The sequence below is a fragment of the Mytilus trossulus genome, chromosome 5, assembly GCF_036588685.1.
Source record: "Mytilus trossulus isolate FHL-02 chromosome 5, PNRI_Mtr1.1.1.hap1, whole genome shotgun sequence".
Taxonomy (NCBI): domain Eukaryota; kingdom Metazoa; phylum Mollusca; class Bivalvia; order Mytilida; family Mytilidae; genus Mytilus; species Mytilus trossulus.
In genome coordinates, this window is record NC_086377.1 from 7144054 (window position 1) to 7161874 (window position 17821).

Here is a 17821-nt window from a genome sequence, read left to right on the forward strand (position 1 = left end):
CATTTGATATAAGACCTCACTTTATTTGAAAACCTCTATTTTTTGGCACAGGCTCATATAAAATGAACTTCTGGCCATTTTTCATAAGTCTGATACATGAAGTACCCCTACAGAAAAAAAAGTTGAGGGCCAGTTGATGGCCATGTGGCGGACAGTTGAGGGCGAGCTGTTTTAAGCAAAATAGTTGAGGGCTAGGTGTTAAGCATCTTAGCTCAACTCAAACCTGGCCAAGCACTGTATGTTTAATAGATGTCGCTCAACTGGCCCTCAACTGAAGCTTGCCATTAAGTTGAGGGATAAGTTGAGCAATTGATCTTTGGTTTTCATATAGTTAAGCAAAAGTTGAGCATTCAGACTTTGAAATTTTTGTAGTTGAGGAAAAGTTGAGCATTCAGACTTTGAAATTTTTGTAGTTGGGCAAAAGTTGAGCAATTAGAAATATGACCTGGTGATATGAATGTTATGTGCCATCTGTTTTATCTGTCTTTAGTGCAAATGGACAGGAAGTATTATTATTAAATGTACACAAAGTTTGAGGCAAAATTAAGGGAATGTATTTATACATTTTTCTGTATTTTAACTTAACTAAATCTTTTACATAAAGATAAAAAAACAAACAGTATTTCTTTTATTATAATTAAGATATATCAAATATTCAAGAAAATATTACATGTTTTTCGTCTTCTATGTTATCATTACACATAAAACACATTCTTTCGTCTACATTATACAAACAAAACATAACTTAATTACATTGTTTACAGAAGCTCCCATATCGCCATAGTTATTTCTGTGTACCTGAAAATTTGTACTAAGGCAAACTGGGATTAATTTTATATAATTATTTTGACAGCTAAGGCGAAATGAGAATAAACCATCAGATGATGAATTTTCAGTTTATATATATTAAGTACGAAAATGTCAAATTATAGTGTAATGAGATTTTGAGCCATCTCATTGATCAGTATGCTACATAGTGCCCCCAAATGACCAGTATAAAACTATCCAGCAAGAGAGAAAAGGGATAGGTCAATATAAGAAACCTTAGTAACAAGGCAACTTAAGTTCAATTTCAAATGTCAGAGGGAATATCTTTTTAAATGTGGTAGGAGTACCAAAGAGACAACTCTCCATCAAGACACAGCGTAGTTAAAGTAAGCAATAATAGAGCCTTCAACACAAAGGCCTGGCCTGGCTCACATTGGACAGCATCCTACTAAGGGCTCTATTTAGACCCAAAACACTGTTATAAAACAATTTAAACAGGAAAAAACAAATAAGGTTCAGGTATTGCATTTCTGAAATACAAATAATAATTAATTGATTAAATTTCTTCACAATTGCATTTGAACTTCTAGATTGACTTTTAGACAAACTTTATCTTGCTTTCAATAATCTGCATAAAGAGTTATTTCAGACAGGTCATCCTTTTTTCATGATATTCCAACAGCAAAATCAGGGGAAAGCAAGAAAATTTTACTTTAAAATTTAATTTTGAACAATGGAGGACTGAAATAAAACAAACCATGTGCTGATTACAAAAAAATAATCAACTGGTAGAGGAAATCATAAATCAGCTATTAGTTAATAAAGTGTTAACTGTGATGGAAATTAAAATGAAAAATAAAATAAAGGACAAATTCACAATAAGAATATTGTATTTTCTCATTATAAAACTTTAGTCACAACTTTATTTTGATGAATGTGATATGAAATTTTACATAAAATTTAAAAATTTAAATGAGATTAGAACACAACCAACTTATCAATCAATTGCACTTCACATGTAAGCAGCAAACATCTATTCTGAAATTCTTTTTTTATCATTTGTTGTATCAGCAATTTTGCGAAACATAAAACCTTAAGAGCTCAGTTTTACAACTATAAAATACAGTTGTCTAAAAAATTATTTGGGTTTAATTTAACTTGGATTTACATAATTATCTCCCTTGAATAACATAAATTCAGTGGGACTTTTTTTCCAAAACAAATAACATAACAAAAAAAGATACTTGCAACACTTTTGAAACATAGTTACAAAATCAATAATTTTCATTAATTCAAGTTTTAAAATTTAATCTACTACAACCATTTCATGCCAATATCACAGATTATAAAATTTATCATTTACAAATGTATCAAAAAGTTTTCATCTTTTGTTGATCTCGTTGAAATTGTTCTGCTTGTGCATGATACATTTACAAAAAGACTTGAATCTATAGTATAAATATAAAGTCTTGCAGCAGCATTTCAGCAACAGCACTATAGTTATATCTGAAGCCAGTAGGTATAGGTGAACACTATATAATACTGGTCACCATCTTGGCATGTCTACACACTGAGAAAGGTAGGGATACAGATGACAGTGAACTGTTTTTAATCTGAAAAGAAATGAGAATAAGAACACAATCTCAAGATATACTAGAAAATTTCAAAATATTGCTGAAACTATTATTGGTGTTTTTCATCATTTCTGTTTTTAACAAGTAAATGAGATGCACAGACCCTTTTGTGCTTTTTTTGTTTTAAATTTACCATTACCTATATATATTTTTATGCTTTTTCAACTGATAATGTTGTTTTCTTCCATTTTTATTAAATTTTAATTATTTCTAATACTGTTGATGTCATTTTCATGATAACTGTAAGATCAAAAAATTATTGCGTTCAGTTTTTATTGTAAATTTAAACGAAAGGATAAAACTAAACATTAAATATAAATCAATTGCTTTTAAAAAGCAATTGTAAACGGTCTTTCCCCCCTTTGAAACATGATTGTTTGTTATGTGTGTGTGTGTTTGTTTGTTTGTTTGTTTCTGTAAGGGGTCTATATTATTCCGGGGAAGTTTCATGTTTAGTTCGGAAAGTTTTTATTTTATTTCAGGTCCAGCGCGCGACTTCTCGCGCCAGATTGAGGAGACATCACGTGACGCCGGTTTATAATAACGAAAACTTAGTATATTTATTCCTTTTTAGGTGGGGACGTTAAACAGACAACATGTATAGAGACGGAATGTACACAATGTCATTTCTTTTGTCATTGTAGGAAATTGACATTTTGATCACAGTTCACCAGCAGTGCATGTTTTGGATTTAATTGATCCGGTGTAACTTTAATACACATTTAAGGATTATTTTCTGATAATGTACATTTTTCAGCACCTGTTTGTAACACAGATTAGTATTTCAATCTAGGAGCGGACATTTTATTGTAGGATTTCACTGAGATTTACGGACCTAGCAAGCGATTTTTACGGCATTGCAATTTCTTTTCTCTAGGAAAAGTCTTGAGAGATATCTGCACCACGTTGTTTTATAAACTTTTAGTACATGTATGCCCTGCTGAATGCAAATTTTGGACTTGTAGTTTCAGAGTATAACTGATAACAAACATGTGGATTTTTTTTTCAGAAGAGATGTAAGAACAATATTAAAAACCAATTGTTCAGAGAACCATTGATGGTCTTTCCACTAGTAAAGATCTTTTTTATATGAAAATATTAAAATTCGGTTTTAAATGTCAATTTTAGCGTCAAATGACAGCTTATTGAACACTGATTCCAAAAATGTATGGTTTCTATACAAAAAGATATAAATAAGGAGATAATTTTTTACCTCCGGTTAAAAAAGATGTTACTTTCGGTATGTTTTGATAGTTTAGTTGACACTGATTCCAAAAATAGATGGTTCTATAAACTTTTACATTAAATTAGTACAAAAAAACGGCTACTTCCGGTTTACAAAAGGTCACTTCTGGTTGGATTTTTCAAGGTCACATTGCTTGCAACCTTTTGCCAAAAGTCCCATGGCTTTATATGTATATATAAGAGGAAAAAGCAAAGTTCAAAATCTAGAACGTTAAATTTACCTATGACCTTGAGCTCAATTTCAAGGTCATCAACCAAGGACCTCAAATCAAAAGAATCTAGGCCTCTACTTTATATTGTTAATGAGTTATATTACCATACAACTAATATTAGATATAAGAGGGGGCAAAACTCGCATTAAATGTTACGTACCCTTTTAAGTAAAATTTACATGTTAGGACATGTCGCAACTAACAATTGTCTGAAAATATTTTGTAGATATCTTGTATGATTTCTGAAAATAAGAGATAACAAGCCAAAATCAAAAATTTGATCATGAACTTGACCTTTGACCTTGACCTCATTTTCATACTTTTTGACCAAGGGCCTCAAATCAAAAGACCCTAGGCCTCTATCACTTATAGTTTTCCAGTTACAAATTTATTTCACTTATTTCAATACAAAAGGGGAAATTACTCTCATATGGGGTATTCGTAATGCTTCCGTCAAAATAAAACGTAACATCCTGAGGATATAACGAGCAATTTTGAAAAATAAATTTGTCGCTTTCTTTTACAGTTGCGGAGGAGATCTGATAACAAAAAAAACAGTGTTTGGGGAGATAACTCTTACAAAGAAAAGTGTTTGGTTAAACAGGGTGAGTTTCAAAAGTGTATAGACTGTATGATCTCATATACAAAAAAAACTAAGCGACATCTTTTGAAACATTTTTACACCGCAAGAAAAAAATTAGGCGGAAAAAAAAATAAAAAAAATAATCAGAACAAAATCAATAGGTCTTTCCACACGTAAAGGTAAAGGTGGAAAGACCTAATTATTGCAATTTTAAATGAACGGACAAAAATGCAACATTGATTATTGCAATTTCAGGAAACGCTGCATACAGATCTATGTAGCAGATATTAAAATGTTAGTTATTACTATTGTGATACTCCCCCAATTGCATTATTCAAAACCTCATTTCTGAATTCAAAGTATCAATATATCTCATTATATTGAAAAGTTCAGAAAAAGTTCCAAAGGGAGATAATTATATAACTCATATACAAATATAAAACTTGATACTACATCGAGGCACAGTAACCATATTTTGTAAATATTGTAGAAACTGATTTTATGTTTACCTTGTTGGATCGTTTTCATGGCTGTACCCTTTTACATCTATCACATTACTGTTAAAATAACTTAAAGTCAGCTGAAAGAAAAATACAACTGCTGCTATTGACTATGAATAATTTGTCATTGTATAATGCCAAAATTTGTTTACAATGACAGAACAGTTCAATTATTCCTAATTAGCTGTATTGCTCATCATAAAATTAAATCAAATTCATTGAAAAATAAAAATAAAAATATAATTTTGATTGACAACTCGTTATTTTCTATAGAATTTCTGTTGTTAATGTTAGAGATCTTTGATAGTCTCTGATAATTTAATCACAACTTTTCACCAAGACTTTGCACTTTAAGTTCTGATTGATTTAAGCAATTTCAATTGATAGTTCATAGAGTGTCTTTTAATGTTGTAATATTACACAACTGTCTTAGGTGAGTGTGAAGGTTTTCATAAATTGTAACTTTGATGGAGAGATGTTTTATTGGCACTCATACCACATCTTCTTATTTAGAAGTACTGACAGTAATGCAATTTTATAGAAAATTTCATTGATCTATCACCAGTAGTTCTAATTAACTACCTTAAGCAACAAACTCAACAATTATTGACACTGCTAAGGATGACGACGCTGCTGCAAGAAAAGCAACGAGTGTGTATGATTGCTGTTAGTGACTTTGGTGTACATACCTGATCAGAGAGTTGATGCTGAGGAATCCTATGTAGTCCCTCTAAGTGGGAATGAAATTCTTTAATTTTTGTTAATGGCACTTTCAATAGATGATCTGAAAAATAAGATGATATTTTTTTTAATTATTTAATTTTGCATGTTTGAATACTTCAGAAATCACCATACTAGACATCAATATTATCTTGCAACTAAGCAAATCTATACAGAAAAGACAATTTTGAATTCAACAGCTAGTCTAGCAATGTCTATATTTAGCTTATTTCTGTAATATTCTGTAATTATTAGCAAAAATGTAAAGGTAATGGAAGAAACATAGATATTGCATTCTGGTCTCATGTTAAAAAATAATAATACTGTAAGTCATGCAAAAAATACCATAAATAAAATACATGAATATATGCTCATTATACAAATAACGAAGTACTTAAATCTGTTTTTATTGAAATTGATTTATATTTTAACATAAATTTAATTTCAGTAATCTTTTGAAGAAGAAAAAATCATTATATATATGCATTACACATGTTACAAGTTATGGTTGTTGAAATTCAAAAAGAAAGAGGGAAAAAAGAAAAAGAATTTCAAAATTTCAGAACTGTTAGATCATGTTTAATTAAATGGAATTTAGCAAAGAAAACATGATAATCAGTTTAAATTATTAATTATAGATGGAAAAAAACACCACTTATGTTAACTAGAGGCTCTTAAGAGTCTGTGTCCCTCACCTTGGTCTATGTGCATATTAAACAAAGGACACGGATGGATTCATGACACAATTGTGTTTTAGTGATGGTGATGTGTTTGTAGATCTTACTTTACTGAACATCCTTGCAACTTACAATTTTCTCTATCTATAATAAACTTGGCTCTTTAGTTACAAAAGATAATATTTTGTAAAAATTCACAAAAATTTGCTGAACATTATTGCTGTTTACAGTTTATCTCTATCTATAATAGTATTCAAGATAATAACCAAAAACGGCAAAATTTCTTTAAAAATTACCAATTTGGGGGCAGCAACCCATCAACCTGTTGTCCAATTCATTTGAAAATTTCAGGGCAGATAGATATTGACTTGATAAACAATTTAATACCTGTCAGATTTGCTCTTAATGCTTTGGTTTCAGAGTTTCAAGCCAAAATCTACATTTTACCCCTATTTTTAGCCATGGTGGCCATATTGGTTGGTTGGCTGGGTTACCGCACACATTTTCTAAATAAGATACCCTAATAATGATTGTGACTAAGTTTGGTTATATTGGTCCAGAAGTTTCAGGAGAAAATTTTTGTAAAAGATTACAAAATCGTATAAAAAATTATTAAAAATTGACTTTAAAGGGCAATAACTCCTTATGGGGTCGACTGATAATTTTAGTCATGTTAATTTATTTGTAGATCTTACTTTGCTGAATATTATTACTGTTTACAGTTTATCTCTATCTATAATAATATTCAAGATAATAACCAAAACAGCAAATTTTCCTTAAAATTACCAATTTAGGGGCAGCAACCCATCAACTGGTTGTCCGATTCCTCTGAAAATTTGAGGGCAGATAGATGTTGACTTGATAAACACTTTCACCCCGTCAGATTTGCTCTAAATGCTTTGGTTTCAGAGTTATAAGCCAAACTCTACATTTTACCCCTATGTTCTATTTTTAGGCATGGCGGCCATCTTGGTTGGTTGGCTGGGTCACCACACACATTTTTTTAAACTAGAAACCCAAATGATGATAGTGGCCAAGTTTGATTAAATTTGGCCCAGTAGTTTCAGAAAAGATTTTTGTAAAAACAAATGAAAATGAGGACGACTGACGACGACGACGGAAGCCAAGTGATGAGAAAAGCTAACTTGGCCCTGTGGGCCAGGTGAGCTAAAAATTAACATTATCATAAAGTCATTAGAATGAACCCAACTGAAAAAAGCATGTATCAAAAACTTTGAAATCATTTTTTTTCATTCAACTATACACAAGTGTTTCTTCTTAACCATGTTAACCTAATAAAACTAAATACTTTCACTATTCAAGCCTAATAAAATTGACAATATTAAACTGAATTTGAGGGCAGATATATCTTGACCTGATAAACACTTTCACCCCATGTCAGATATGCTCTAAATGCTTTGGTTATAAGCCAAACTCTACATTTTATCCCTATGTTCTATTTTTAGCCATGGCGGCCTTCTTGGTTAGTTGGCCCGGTCACAGGACACATTTTTTAAACTAGATACCCCAATGATGATTGTGGCCAAGTTTGGTTAAATTTTGCCCAGAGGAGAAGATTTTTGTAAAAGTTTACTGAAGCCGGAAGACGACTGAAGCCAAGTGATGAGAAAAGCTCACTTGACCTTTCAGGTCAGGTGAGCTAAAAAGTAAACAAGAGGCTCTCAAGAGCCTGAATCGCTCACCTTAATTTTTTTGGTTAAATCTCTCATCAATGATTATTTTGGCTTTTCAATTTATTTAAATGTTCTTTGAATCGTCCTATTTTCTTCAAAAGCAAAAAAAAAAATCATTTTCTCCTATGTTCTATTTTAGCCATAGGAGCTATGTTTCTGACATACAAGGAAATGAAATATAAAATTTATAATAGATACTCTGAAACTCATTTAGCCTAAGTTTGGCTGAAATTGATACAGCAGTTTCAAAGGAGAAGATTTTTTAAAGTAAGTCATGATGAACAAATTGTGAAAAAAAGTCTTTAAAGGGCAATAACTCCTTAAGGGGTCAATTGACAATTTTGGTCAAATTGACTTATTTGTAGATCTTACTTCGCTTAACATTTTTGCTATTAACAGTTTATCTGTATCTATAATAATATTCAAGATAATAACCAAAAACTGCAAAATTTCTTTAAAATCATCAATTAAGTGGCAGCAACCCAACAATGGTTTGTTTGATTCATCTGAAAATTTCAGGGCTGATAGATCTTGACCTAATGAACATTTTTACCCCATGTCAGATTTGCTCTAAATGCTTTCGTTTTTGAGATATAAGCCAGAAACTCCATTTGACCCCTATGTCCTATTTTAAGTAACGGCGGCCATGTTTTTTGACGGATCAAAAATCGAAGCACACACTTTGTGCAGGATAATCTAAGGAACAATCATGCTAAGTTTCATTCAAATCCATTCAGTAGTTTCAGAGGAGAAGATGTTTGAAAAATTGTTAACGACGACAGACGACAACGACGACGGACGCCAAGTGATGAGAAAAGCTCACATGGCCTTTTAGGCCAGGTGAGCTAAAAAAACAACATTCCCCAAACATCATTTATATCTAAAAGAAGCAACTCATTTTTTCAATTGACGCAAAATATGATGGCATATTTTTCTTGTGGTGTACAAACATAGATAAATGTAAAATTCTTTAAAAGTATAGATTATTTAGATGGTGTTGAAACATACAGAATTCTTAGATTTCCTGTTTAGCAAATTGGAAAATATGTGTAAATGGATTGTCGATTAAAAGATTTATAAACAGGTAATTTTTTTTATAAATGAGTGCAAGTGAGTATTAGAATCTACTGGTACCCTATTCAAATTATTCTACCACCAACTGTACCAAGGATTTCAACTGGAGTGTTTACAAAATGCAATCATAATAAAAGTATTAAAACCTTTTCCAAAGTTAAAAGACAAAAAGATCCAAAATAAAAGAAAAGCAGTCCCACTTAAGTTGAAAGAAGAAAGGATCCTCTCAAAACAGGTTGTAGAGTAAAAATAAGACATTTCAATATTATTAATCATATACCCCTTAGCTTTACATCTAGACTGGGATCATATTCTGGTATCAAATTCTCCTGTTGCACACATAAAATATATTTCATTAAAATATGTAGTAGTTTTCAATTTTAGTCATGACTTCCCTATCTGTTCAATGATGATTATTTTAGAATGATGAAATACATGTAATGATAAAAAAAGATAATGTTAAAGCAAATCACTCAGGTACTATAGAAACATTTATTTTTGTGGATACCAATTTTCGTGGATTGAAAGAAACTTTGCCTTTTTTTGGTTATATTCAATTTTGTGGTTATTGCTCAATTCTGCATAAAAGCCTAAAGAAAATGTTTATATCTTTAACTTCAGGTTAACCTGTATCAATGAAATCCACAAAAAATGGTAAACCACTTAAAATAATGAATTCACAGTAACTAAATCATGTAAATAGTCAAAGTATGAGACACTGCAGAATAATAAACAAGATTTCAGTTGAAACTATTAAAAAAATAAACAACAAATGAACATCATGCAGTAAACTGAAAATAAAGCAAACATTAAATTTACAGACATAAAACACATGATAAACAACAGCAAACAACTTCACTGTCAGCAGACTTACTATTCCTTTTCCTGTTCTAATAAATTCAATAACACATTTATATTTAAATTCATATTTAGACAATATAAATATTTAAATTAGAAAAGTGTCCAAGAAGTTTGTACAGTATCACAGTGTCTATACAAACAAATTTTGTATGGTTTAGATGAAGAATTTCTTATGAATTTGTGTTTAAAAGTTTCATTCGTCCTGTGTTGATGTTTGTGCCTTTTCTTAGTTAAAGGTATTAAGGAACTTTAAGCTGAAGAACAGCATTAAATACATGTGCATGTCATTATGTTCATAATCAAACTTGCCAAATTTCTATTTTAGAACTGGTAATTTAACCTAATTGCTATTATTTTGCAATTGAGTGTCAGATAGAATTGAGAAATGTAAGTGATATTTTCTGAAGATAGCAAGTGTATTTCAATTTTAAAGTATTTTTTAACAACTTAATAGACAATTAGTTTTTAAAATTGATTGGTTATCTTATAAACAATGATAATTTGCAAGCAAGCTTCAAAGCTATTCTAGATTGCAATATGCAGCGTTTTCATCCTAAATTGAAAATTATTTTGAAATAAAAAAAGAATGTGTTACGAATGCCCCATTCATGCTTTGCAATTTTCCAATTTAAAAGGAGGCATTTCTTTAGAATGGCAAATGACTCACTACCTAAAATTTGTGTTTTTGTTCTTAGCATTGTGTAAGAGTTTCAGAAAAATTGATGAGACAAACTAAAGTCAGATAGCATATTGTCATGGAAAGCATAAAGGACATAAACGGTTAAAAGGGAAGATTCAACTGATGGTGCATTCATAGGCTTCACAGGCCAACATTCTTTTCCTTGTATTTTAAATCTGTTAGAGTATTTTTTTATTTTTTTTTTGTACTTTTAATATATGTCATCATGGTCATGTATGTACAGAAATGAGAATTATTGATTTTTTGAGACACTTACTTATGATATATCCCACAGTACAGTCATCTGGTAACCTTATGATGTCTCCTGTTGTCATTATCCTTCCTCCTCTGAAAATACAAAGTTAAAATTAAACATACTAAGACTGAATATCTTTTTTATGGTGATCATTTAGTCAAATCGACGATCTATGTTAGAAAATATTTTATAGATACAAGTCTTAGTCAAATAGGTAGTAGAACGTCAATGGAACAAAATTTGTCACAATGTTTGACATGAGTATATGAAGCTTGGTGCTATATATATATATATGTGAAAGCTATGACTTTAAGTTGTTCATAAAATGACAGAAATGTGTCATATAGAGGTAAATCTGAGTATCATATTCCTTTGAAACAGCAGTAAAATGATAAATGTACTTTAGTCTGGTTACTGTCACAATGATCTTCAAACATCTTTAACCCTACAAACAGTTCTTACTTATTATCAAAAACTAGGACTCCGGAAAATTTCAGAATCTCACCACTGAAAAATTCTTATTCCAATTTTTGATGGTCCTAAAAATTGATCCATACAAATAATATTTAAAGGTATATATCTTACCCAGCATGTGGTACCATTTGATCAGCTAGACCTCTGCTTATACAGAAACCTGCACCTCCAGTTGCAAACCAAAATGCCAACTTTTGCTGTAATATAAAGGTTTTATAAATAATCTACCATACAGGACATATAGACTATACATGATGATAATCATCCATATATTTCTGTTTTTAAAATGTTGGATTGCTTAAAGCTTCGTAAAGCCTTCCCAATTTAATAAACAAAATACTGATTTTTTTGATTAGATTTCACATAGATCTAATTTACTACACATAAGGCTAGATTTCAAGTCTAAAAATATGCGTGATTTTCATAGTCATTCTTGGTTTTAGTCAACTAACGTCAATACAAGTTCAAAATAAATTTTAAATCCAAGCAATTCAAAAGAATATAAAAGTGGCAATATAATTACTCCTGGGTTAGCTCTGTCTAGTACTTCCATTGGATGACTTATACTTGGTCTGCCTAAATACCAGTTATCACTGTGGTTATACTGCTGCAGAAACCCAACTAAAGCTGGTACATTCACATAGTTATCATCATCTACATGACAAAACCACCTGCAAAATTTTTAATAAAGTGTTAGCATATTGTGTTGTAGATAATAGTTACAAAATGCTTTATTTGTTGTAGAATCATTTACATGACAAAACCACCATGACCACCTGCAAAATGTTTAATAAGTGTTCATATTGTGTTGTAGATATGTTACAAACTGCTTTATTTGTTGTAGATGTGTTATGTGTTGTAAATAAAAGCTACACAATTCTAATGATGTGTGATATGTGTTGTAGATAAAGGTTATACAATGTGTAATGTGATATGTGTTGTAGATAAAAGATACACAATGTGTTATGTGTTGTACAAAGTTACACAATGTGTTACTGTACATGTACATGTTGTATTGTAGTTAAAAGTTGCACAATGTGTTGTGTACATGTTATCTGTTAAAAGTTACACAATGTGTTGTGTACATGTTATCTGTTAAAAGTTACACAATGTGTCAGTGTATAAACTATACACAATTTGTCACATGTTGAAGATACAAGTTACACAATGTGTTCTGTTTACAAAATGTCTCACTTGTTGTAGAAGAAATTTAAGTCATACATTATGTGGAATATTTTCTTTTTTTCTTCAGAGGTATTTTAAAATTGTCTGTGCATTTTGGTTATCCCTGTTCTCCTTTTTGTCGAGCCTTCGACTTTAGTCGAAAAAGCTAGACTAAGCGATCCTACATTCCGTCGTGGTCGGTGTCGTCGGCGGCGTCCACAAATATTCACTCTGTGGTTAAAGTTTTTGAAATTTTAATAACTTTCTTAAACCATACCAAACTTGGACAGAAGCTTGTTTATGATCATAAGATAGTATCCAGAAGTAAATTTTGTGAAAATAAAATTCCATTTTTTCCATATTTAACTTATAAATGGACTTAGTTTTTCTGCGGGAAAACATTACATACACTTGGATCAGTGATCAAGGTTAAAGTTACATGATTAGGTCCATTTCTCAGATACTACAAGCAGCAGGTCAACTATATCATGTATATGTGGTGTATGGAATGATTGTAAGGGGTACATGTCAGGAATTATAGTTATCCCGTACCATTGTAAACTCGTTCCAACGTCAACTCGTACCACTTTACAAAACAACATGTTGGAAAACACATGTTAACATTAGCCAAGGCCTTAACGGTAAAAATGACACCTTGTATGGACCAATGGCATGCTCAGTTTTGTCTCTAGGGTGAAAAGATCCGGGGTAGGTATGGTCAATATTGGCGTCTGGCGATCCATTTTGTGGGTAGGGGTCGATTAAATATTTTATTGGCTTACGTTCACATTTTACAGTATAAATAAAGATTCAGGCATGTAGTAGACACCCTAAGCATTAGTTTGAGCTATAATATACCTCAATGGCATGTCTGGGCGGTGCTGGGGGAAGATTTTCACTATAATTGACATTTGCCTTTATGTTGGTTTTCTTGGTTTTTATGATGGTTTTTCGTGTTTCCCGCTTAATGAGGCACATATTTATGTTGGAAAACACATGTTAAAGTTAGCCAAGGCCTTTACGGTAAAAATGACGCCTTGTATGGACCAATGGCATGCTCAGTTTTGTCTCTAGGGTGAAAAGATCCGGGGTAGGTATGATCTATATTGGCATCTGGCGATCCAAATAGGGGGTAGGGTCAATTAAATATTTTCTTGGCTTACGTTCACATATTTCAGTATAAATAAAGATTCAGGCATGTAGAAGACACCCTAAGCATTAGTTTGAGCTATAAAATACCTCAATGGTATGTCTGGGCGGTGCTGGGGGAAGATTTTCACTATAATTGATATTTACCTTTATGTTGGTTTTCTTGGTTTTTATGATGGTTTTTCGCTTAATGAGGCACCTAGTTTTGTTGGAAAACACATGTTAAAGTTAGCCAAGGCCTTTACGGTAAAAATGACGCCTTGTATGGACCAATGGCATGCTCAGTTTTGTCTCTAGGGTGAAAAGATCCGGGGTAGGTATGATCTATATTGGCATCTGGCGATCCAAATAGGGGGTAGGGTCAATTAAATATTTTCTTGGCTTACGTTCACATATTTCAGTATAAATAAAGATTCAGGCATGTAGAAGACACCCTAAGCATTAGTTTGAGCTATAAAATACCTCAATGGTATGTCTGGGCGGTGCTGGGGGAAGATTTTCACTATAATTGATATTTACCTTTATGTTGGTTTTCTTGGTTTTTATGATGGTTTTTCGCTTAATGAGGCACCTAGTTTTGTTGGAAAACACATGTTAAAGTTAGCCAAGGCCTTTACGGTAAAAATGACACCTTGTATGGACCAATGGCATGCTCAGTTTTGTCTCTAGGGTGAAAAGATCCAGACTAGGTATGGTCAATATTGGCGGTTGGCGATCCAAATTAGGGGTAGGGGTCGATTAAATATTTTCTTGGCTTACGTTCACATATTTCAGTATAAATAAAGATTCAGGCATGTAGTAGACATCATAAGCATTAGTTTGAGCTATAAAATACCTCAATGGTATGTCTGGGCGGTGCTGGGGGAAGATTTTCACTATAATTGATATTTACCTTTATGTTGGTTTTCTTGGTTTTTATGATGGTTTTTCGTGTTTTTCGCTTAATGAGGCACCTAGTTATGTTGGAAAACACATGTTGAAGTTAGCCAAGGCCTTTACGGTAAAAATGACACCTTGTATGGACCAATGGCATGCTCAGTTTTGTCTCTAGGGTGAAAAGATCCAGACTAGGCATGGTCAATATTGGCTGTTGGCGATCCAAATTAGGGGTAGGGGTCGATTAAATATTTTCTTGGCTTACGTTCACAAATTTCAGTATAAATAAAGATTCAGGCAGGTAGTAGACACCTTAAGCATTAGTTTGAGCTACTAGTATAAAATACCTCAATGGCATGTCTGGGCGGTGCTAGGGGAAGATTTTCACTATAATTGATATTTGCCTTTATGTTGGTTTTCTTGGTTTTATGATGGTTTTTCGTGTTTTTCGGTTAATGAGGCACCCATTTATGTTGGAAAACACATGTTAAAGTTAGCCAAGACATTAACGGTAAAAATGACAGCTTGTATGGACCAATGACATGCCCAGTTTTGTCTCCAGGGTGAAAAGATCCGAGGTAGGTATGGTCAATATTGGCGCCTGGCGATCCAAATTGGGGTAGGGGTCGATTAAATATTTTCTTGGCTTACGTTCACATATTTCAGTATAAATAAAGATTCAGGCTTGTATAAGACACCTTAAGCATTAGTTTCAGCTATGATATATCTCAATGGCATGTCTGGGCGGTGCTGGGGGAAGATTTTCACTATAATTGATATTTGCCTTCATGTTGGTTTTCTTGGTTTTTATGATGGTTTTTCGTGTTTTTGGCTTAATGAGGCACCTATTTATGTTGGAAAACACATGTTAAAGTTAGCCAATGTCTTAACGGTAAAAATGACAGCTTGTATGGACCAATGACATGCCCAGTTTTGTCTCTAGGGTGAAAAGATCCGGAGTAGGTATGGTCAATATTGGCGTCTGGCGATCCAAATTGGGGGTAGGGGTCGATTAAATATTTTCTTGGCTTACGTTCACATATGTCAGTATAAATAAAGATTCAGGCATGTAGTAGACACCCAAAGCATTAGTTTGAGCTATAATATATCTCAATGGCATGTCTGGGCGGTGCTGGGGAAGATTTTCACTATAATTGATATTTGCCTTTATGTTGGTTTTCTTGGCTTTTATGATGGTTTTTCGTGATTTTCGCTTAATGAGGCACCTATTTATGTTGGAAAATACATGTTAAAGTTAGACAAGGCCTTTACTTGTCATAATAGTTTTTTATGACCTTATTGAAAATGTAGACTTATGAAAATTACCCAGCGTATGCAAAAGAACTTAGTGGCAATAAAGCATAATCTGGTCCAATGGAAATTAACAAATTTTGTAATTTTTCGCTCCGGATATTTCCGGACTTGTACCACCGGTCTGAGGGAATTTAATGAGATTTTCACCCAAAATCCGGAAATATCCGGACTTTCAAACCCGGTAATAGGTAAACCAACAAAGTTATTACTATAACCACTCCGTATAATTACACTCTTTTTTTACCAGTCTGAGGGAACTTGAGATTACCACCCATAATGCGGTTATGTCCGGATATTCAACGGAGGTCATAGGGAATATTGCGAAATGATTATCATATCACTTCCGATATTCAGGACAGAATATTTAGCCAGTCTAAGTACGATTATTGAGAGTTCTTTATTAAACTCGTATTTGTCTTGGCATTAATCTTGGTCAAATAAAAACCTACAAAATTGCTTTTATACCACTCCGGATATTTCCGGATTTCTTTATCCGGTCGGAGGGAATTATAGAGAGTTTCCACCTATAATACGTATACGTCTGGACTTTTGTCCTCAATCAAAGGGGAACCAACAAAATTGTGTTAGTAGTTTACCACTCTGATTATTTCCAGACTTCTTTCATCGATCTGAAGAAATCAATTGAAATTTCCACCCATGATCCGGTCATATATGAATATTTATTGGAAGGAAATCTAGCAAAATTGTTATTGTACTACTCCGGACTACGTTCGCTGGTCTGAAGGAACTTATTGAGATATACATAGGTAATCCGCATATTTCCGGACTTTCGTTCATGGTCAAAGATAGAGAAAACGACGAAATAGTCGTTATACCACTTCTTTCGTCGGTCCGAATCAACTTATTGGGATCTCAATCCATAATACGGATATGTCCGGAATTTCATCCATCGGAACCTAGAGTAATGTTAATTCAATTCACCAGGATACTTCAAAACTTCTGTCACTATTGAGATTTACTACTACCATAAGTTGTCAATAAAAGCTAATACACACAATCTAAATCCAATCAAACCAGAGTTTAATTATTCTATTATATGGCTATAAATGTTTCGCCATGTCATTTTGTAAAAACAAAAGAATTATTTTTGATAAAATATTTCATTTATTGCGGCAAAAATTACGAGTAATTATTTTTTTTTTTATTTTCTTCTTGTTTTCGGTGTATTTGTCTCTTCTTTTTTTTTGGAGGGGGGGGGGCATATTTGTTCTTTCATGACCTTATTGAAAATGTAGACTTATGAAAATTATCCAGTGTATGAAAAAGTGTTAAGTGCCTTAAGGTTGATAGTTTTTTTTATAAATAAAATGGATCTTTAAGCGAATAAAATAAGTAAATATGGGACCTTTGGCGAATTCAAAAAGAAAAAAATAGTTTCTTAATTGGAGTTCTTTCTTTCCAATATTCTCTCCAATTATTGTTATTGTATGAGAAAAGGACAATAATAGGTTCTCCATTTGTCGTTTGTTATATAAGGTAACTTTGTGTCTTTATTTTTCGAACACTACCTTCATATAAACTTTCGTCTTAAAAAGGTAAGGCATGAGGCAAATGCCTTGATTCATTGTTCCGTTTTCAAGATGGTGAGTTTTCTTTTATTGGCAAACACTGCACGTCTTTCATTACTGGTCGGATATGCCTTGTTATTTCAATTAATCATTTTTGTGTGAAATACTTAAGAACAATATATGCTCCAATATGAAAATATATTCAAGTGCGTAAAAGCAATTAATTATCTATATACTTCACTATTATATTAGTAAAATACTTATCATTAATGACAGCATTATGTTTTATTTGAAATAAGGTTAAAGTTCATGCAACTTAAATTCATAAACATAAGTTGGTATCTGCCTTAAGGTTGATATTTTTTTTTTATTAATAAAATGGATCTTTGGGCGAATAAAATAAGTAAATATG

At 32.1% G+C, this 17821-nt stretch overlaps 1 protein-coding gene across 1 annotated transcript; it reads right to left on the minus strand.

Annotated features, from left to right (window-relative positions):
* Positions 1–616: 616 nt before the first annotated feature.
* LOC134717541 (fringe glycosyltransferase-like) lies at positions 617–16155 on the minus strand. Its single transcript, XM_063580031.1, has 7 exons — positions 16112–16155; positions 11901–12048; positions 11489–11574; positions 10925–10995; positions 5632–5726; positions 4952–5022; positions 617–2381 (listed from the first exon to the last, which is right to left on the minus strand). Exons 1-7 carry the CDS (start codon positions 16153–16155, stop codon positions 2315–2317), a joined length of 582 nt encoding a protein of 193 aa, XP_063436101.1. The 3' UTR covers positions 617–2314.
* Positions 16156–17821: the final 1666 nt, after the last annotated feature.

Excerpts from the sequence above, each read along its gene's own strand:
- LOC134717541 (XM_063580031.1), bottom strand. The coding sequence starts at position 16,155 with ATGGGTGGTAATCTCAAGTTCCCTCAGACTGGTAAAAAAAGAGT. Across the intron at positions 12,049-16,111 it reads CAGACTGGTAAAAAAAGAGT|GTGGTTTTGTCATGTAGATG; the intron begins GTAATTATACGG and ends AAAATTTTGCAG. Across the intron at positions 5,023-5,631 it reads AGCATCAACTCTCTGATCAG|CTGACTTTAAGTTATTTTAA; the intron begins GTATGTACACCA and ends TTTTTCTTTCAG.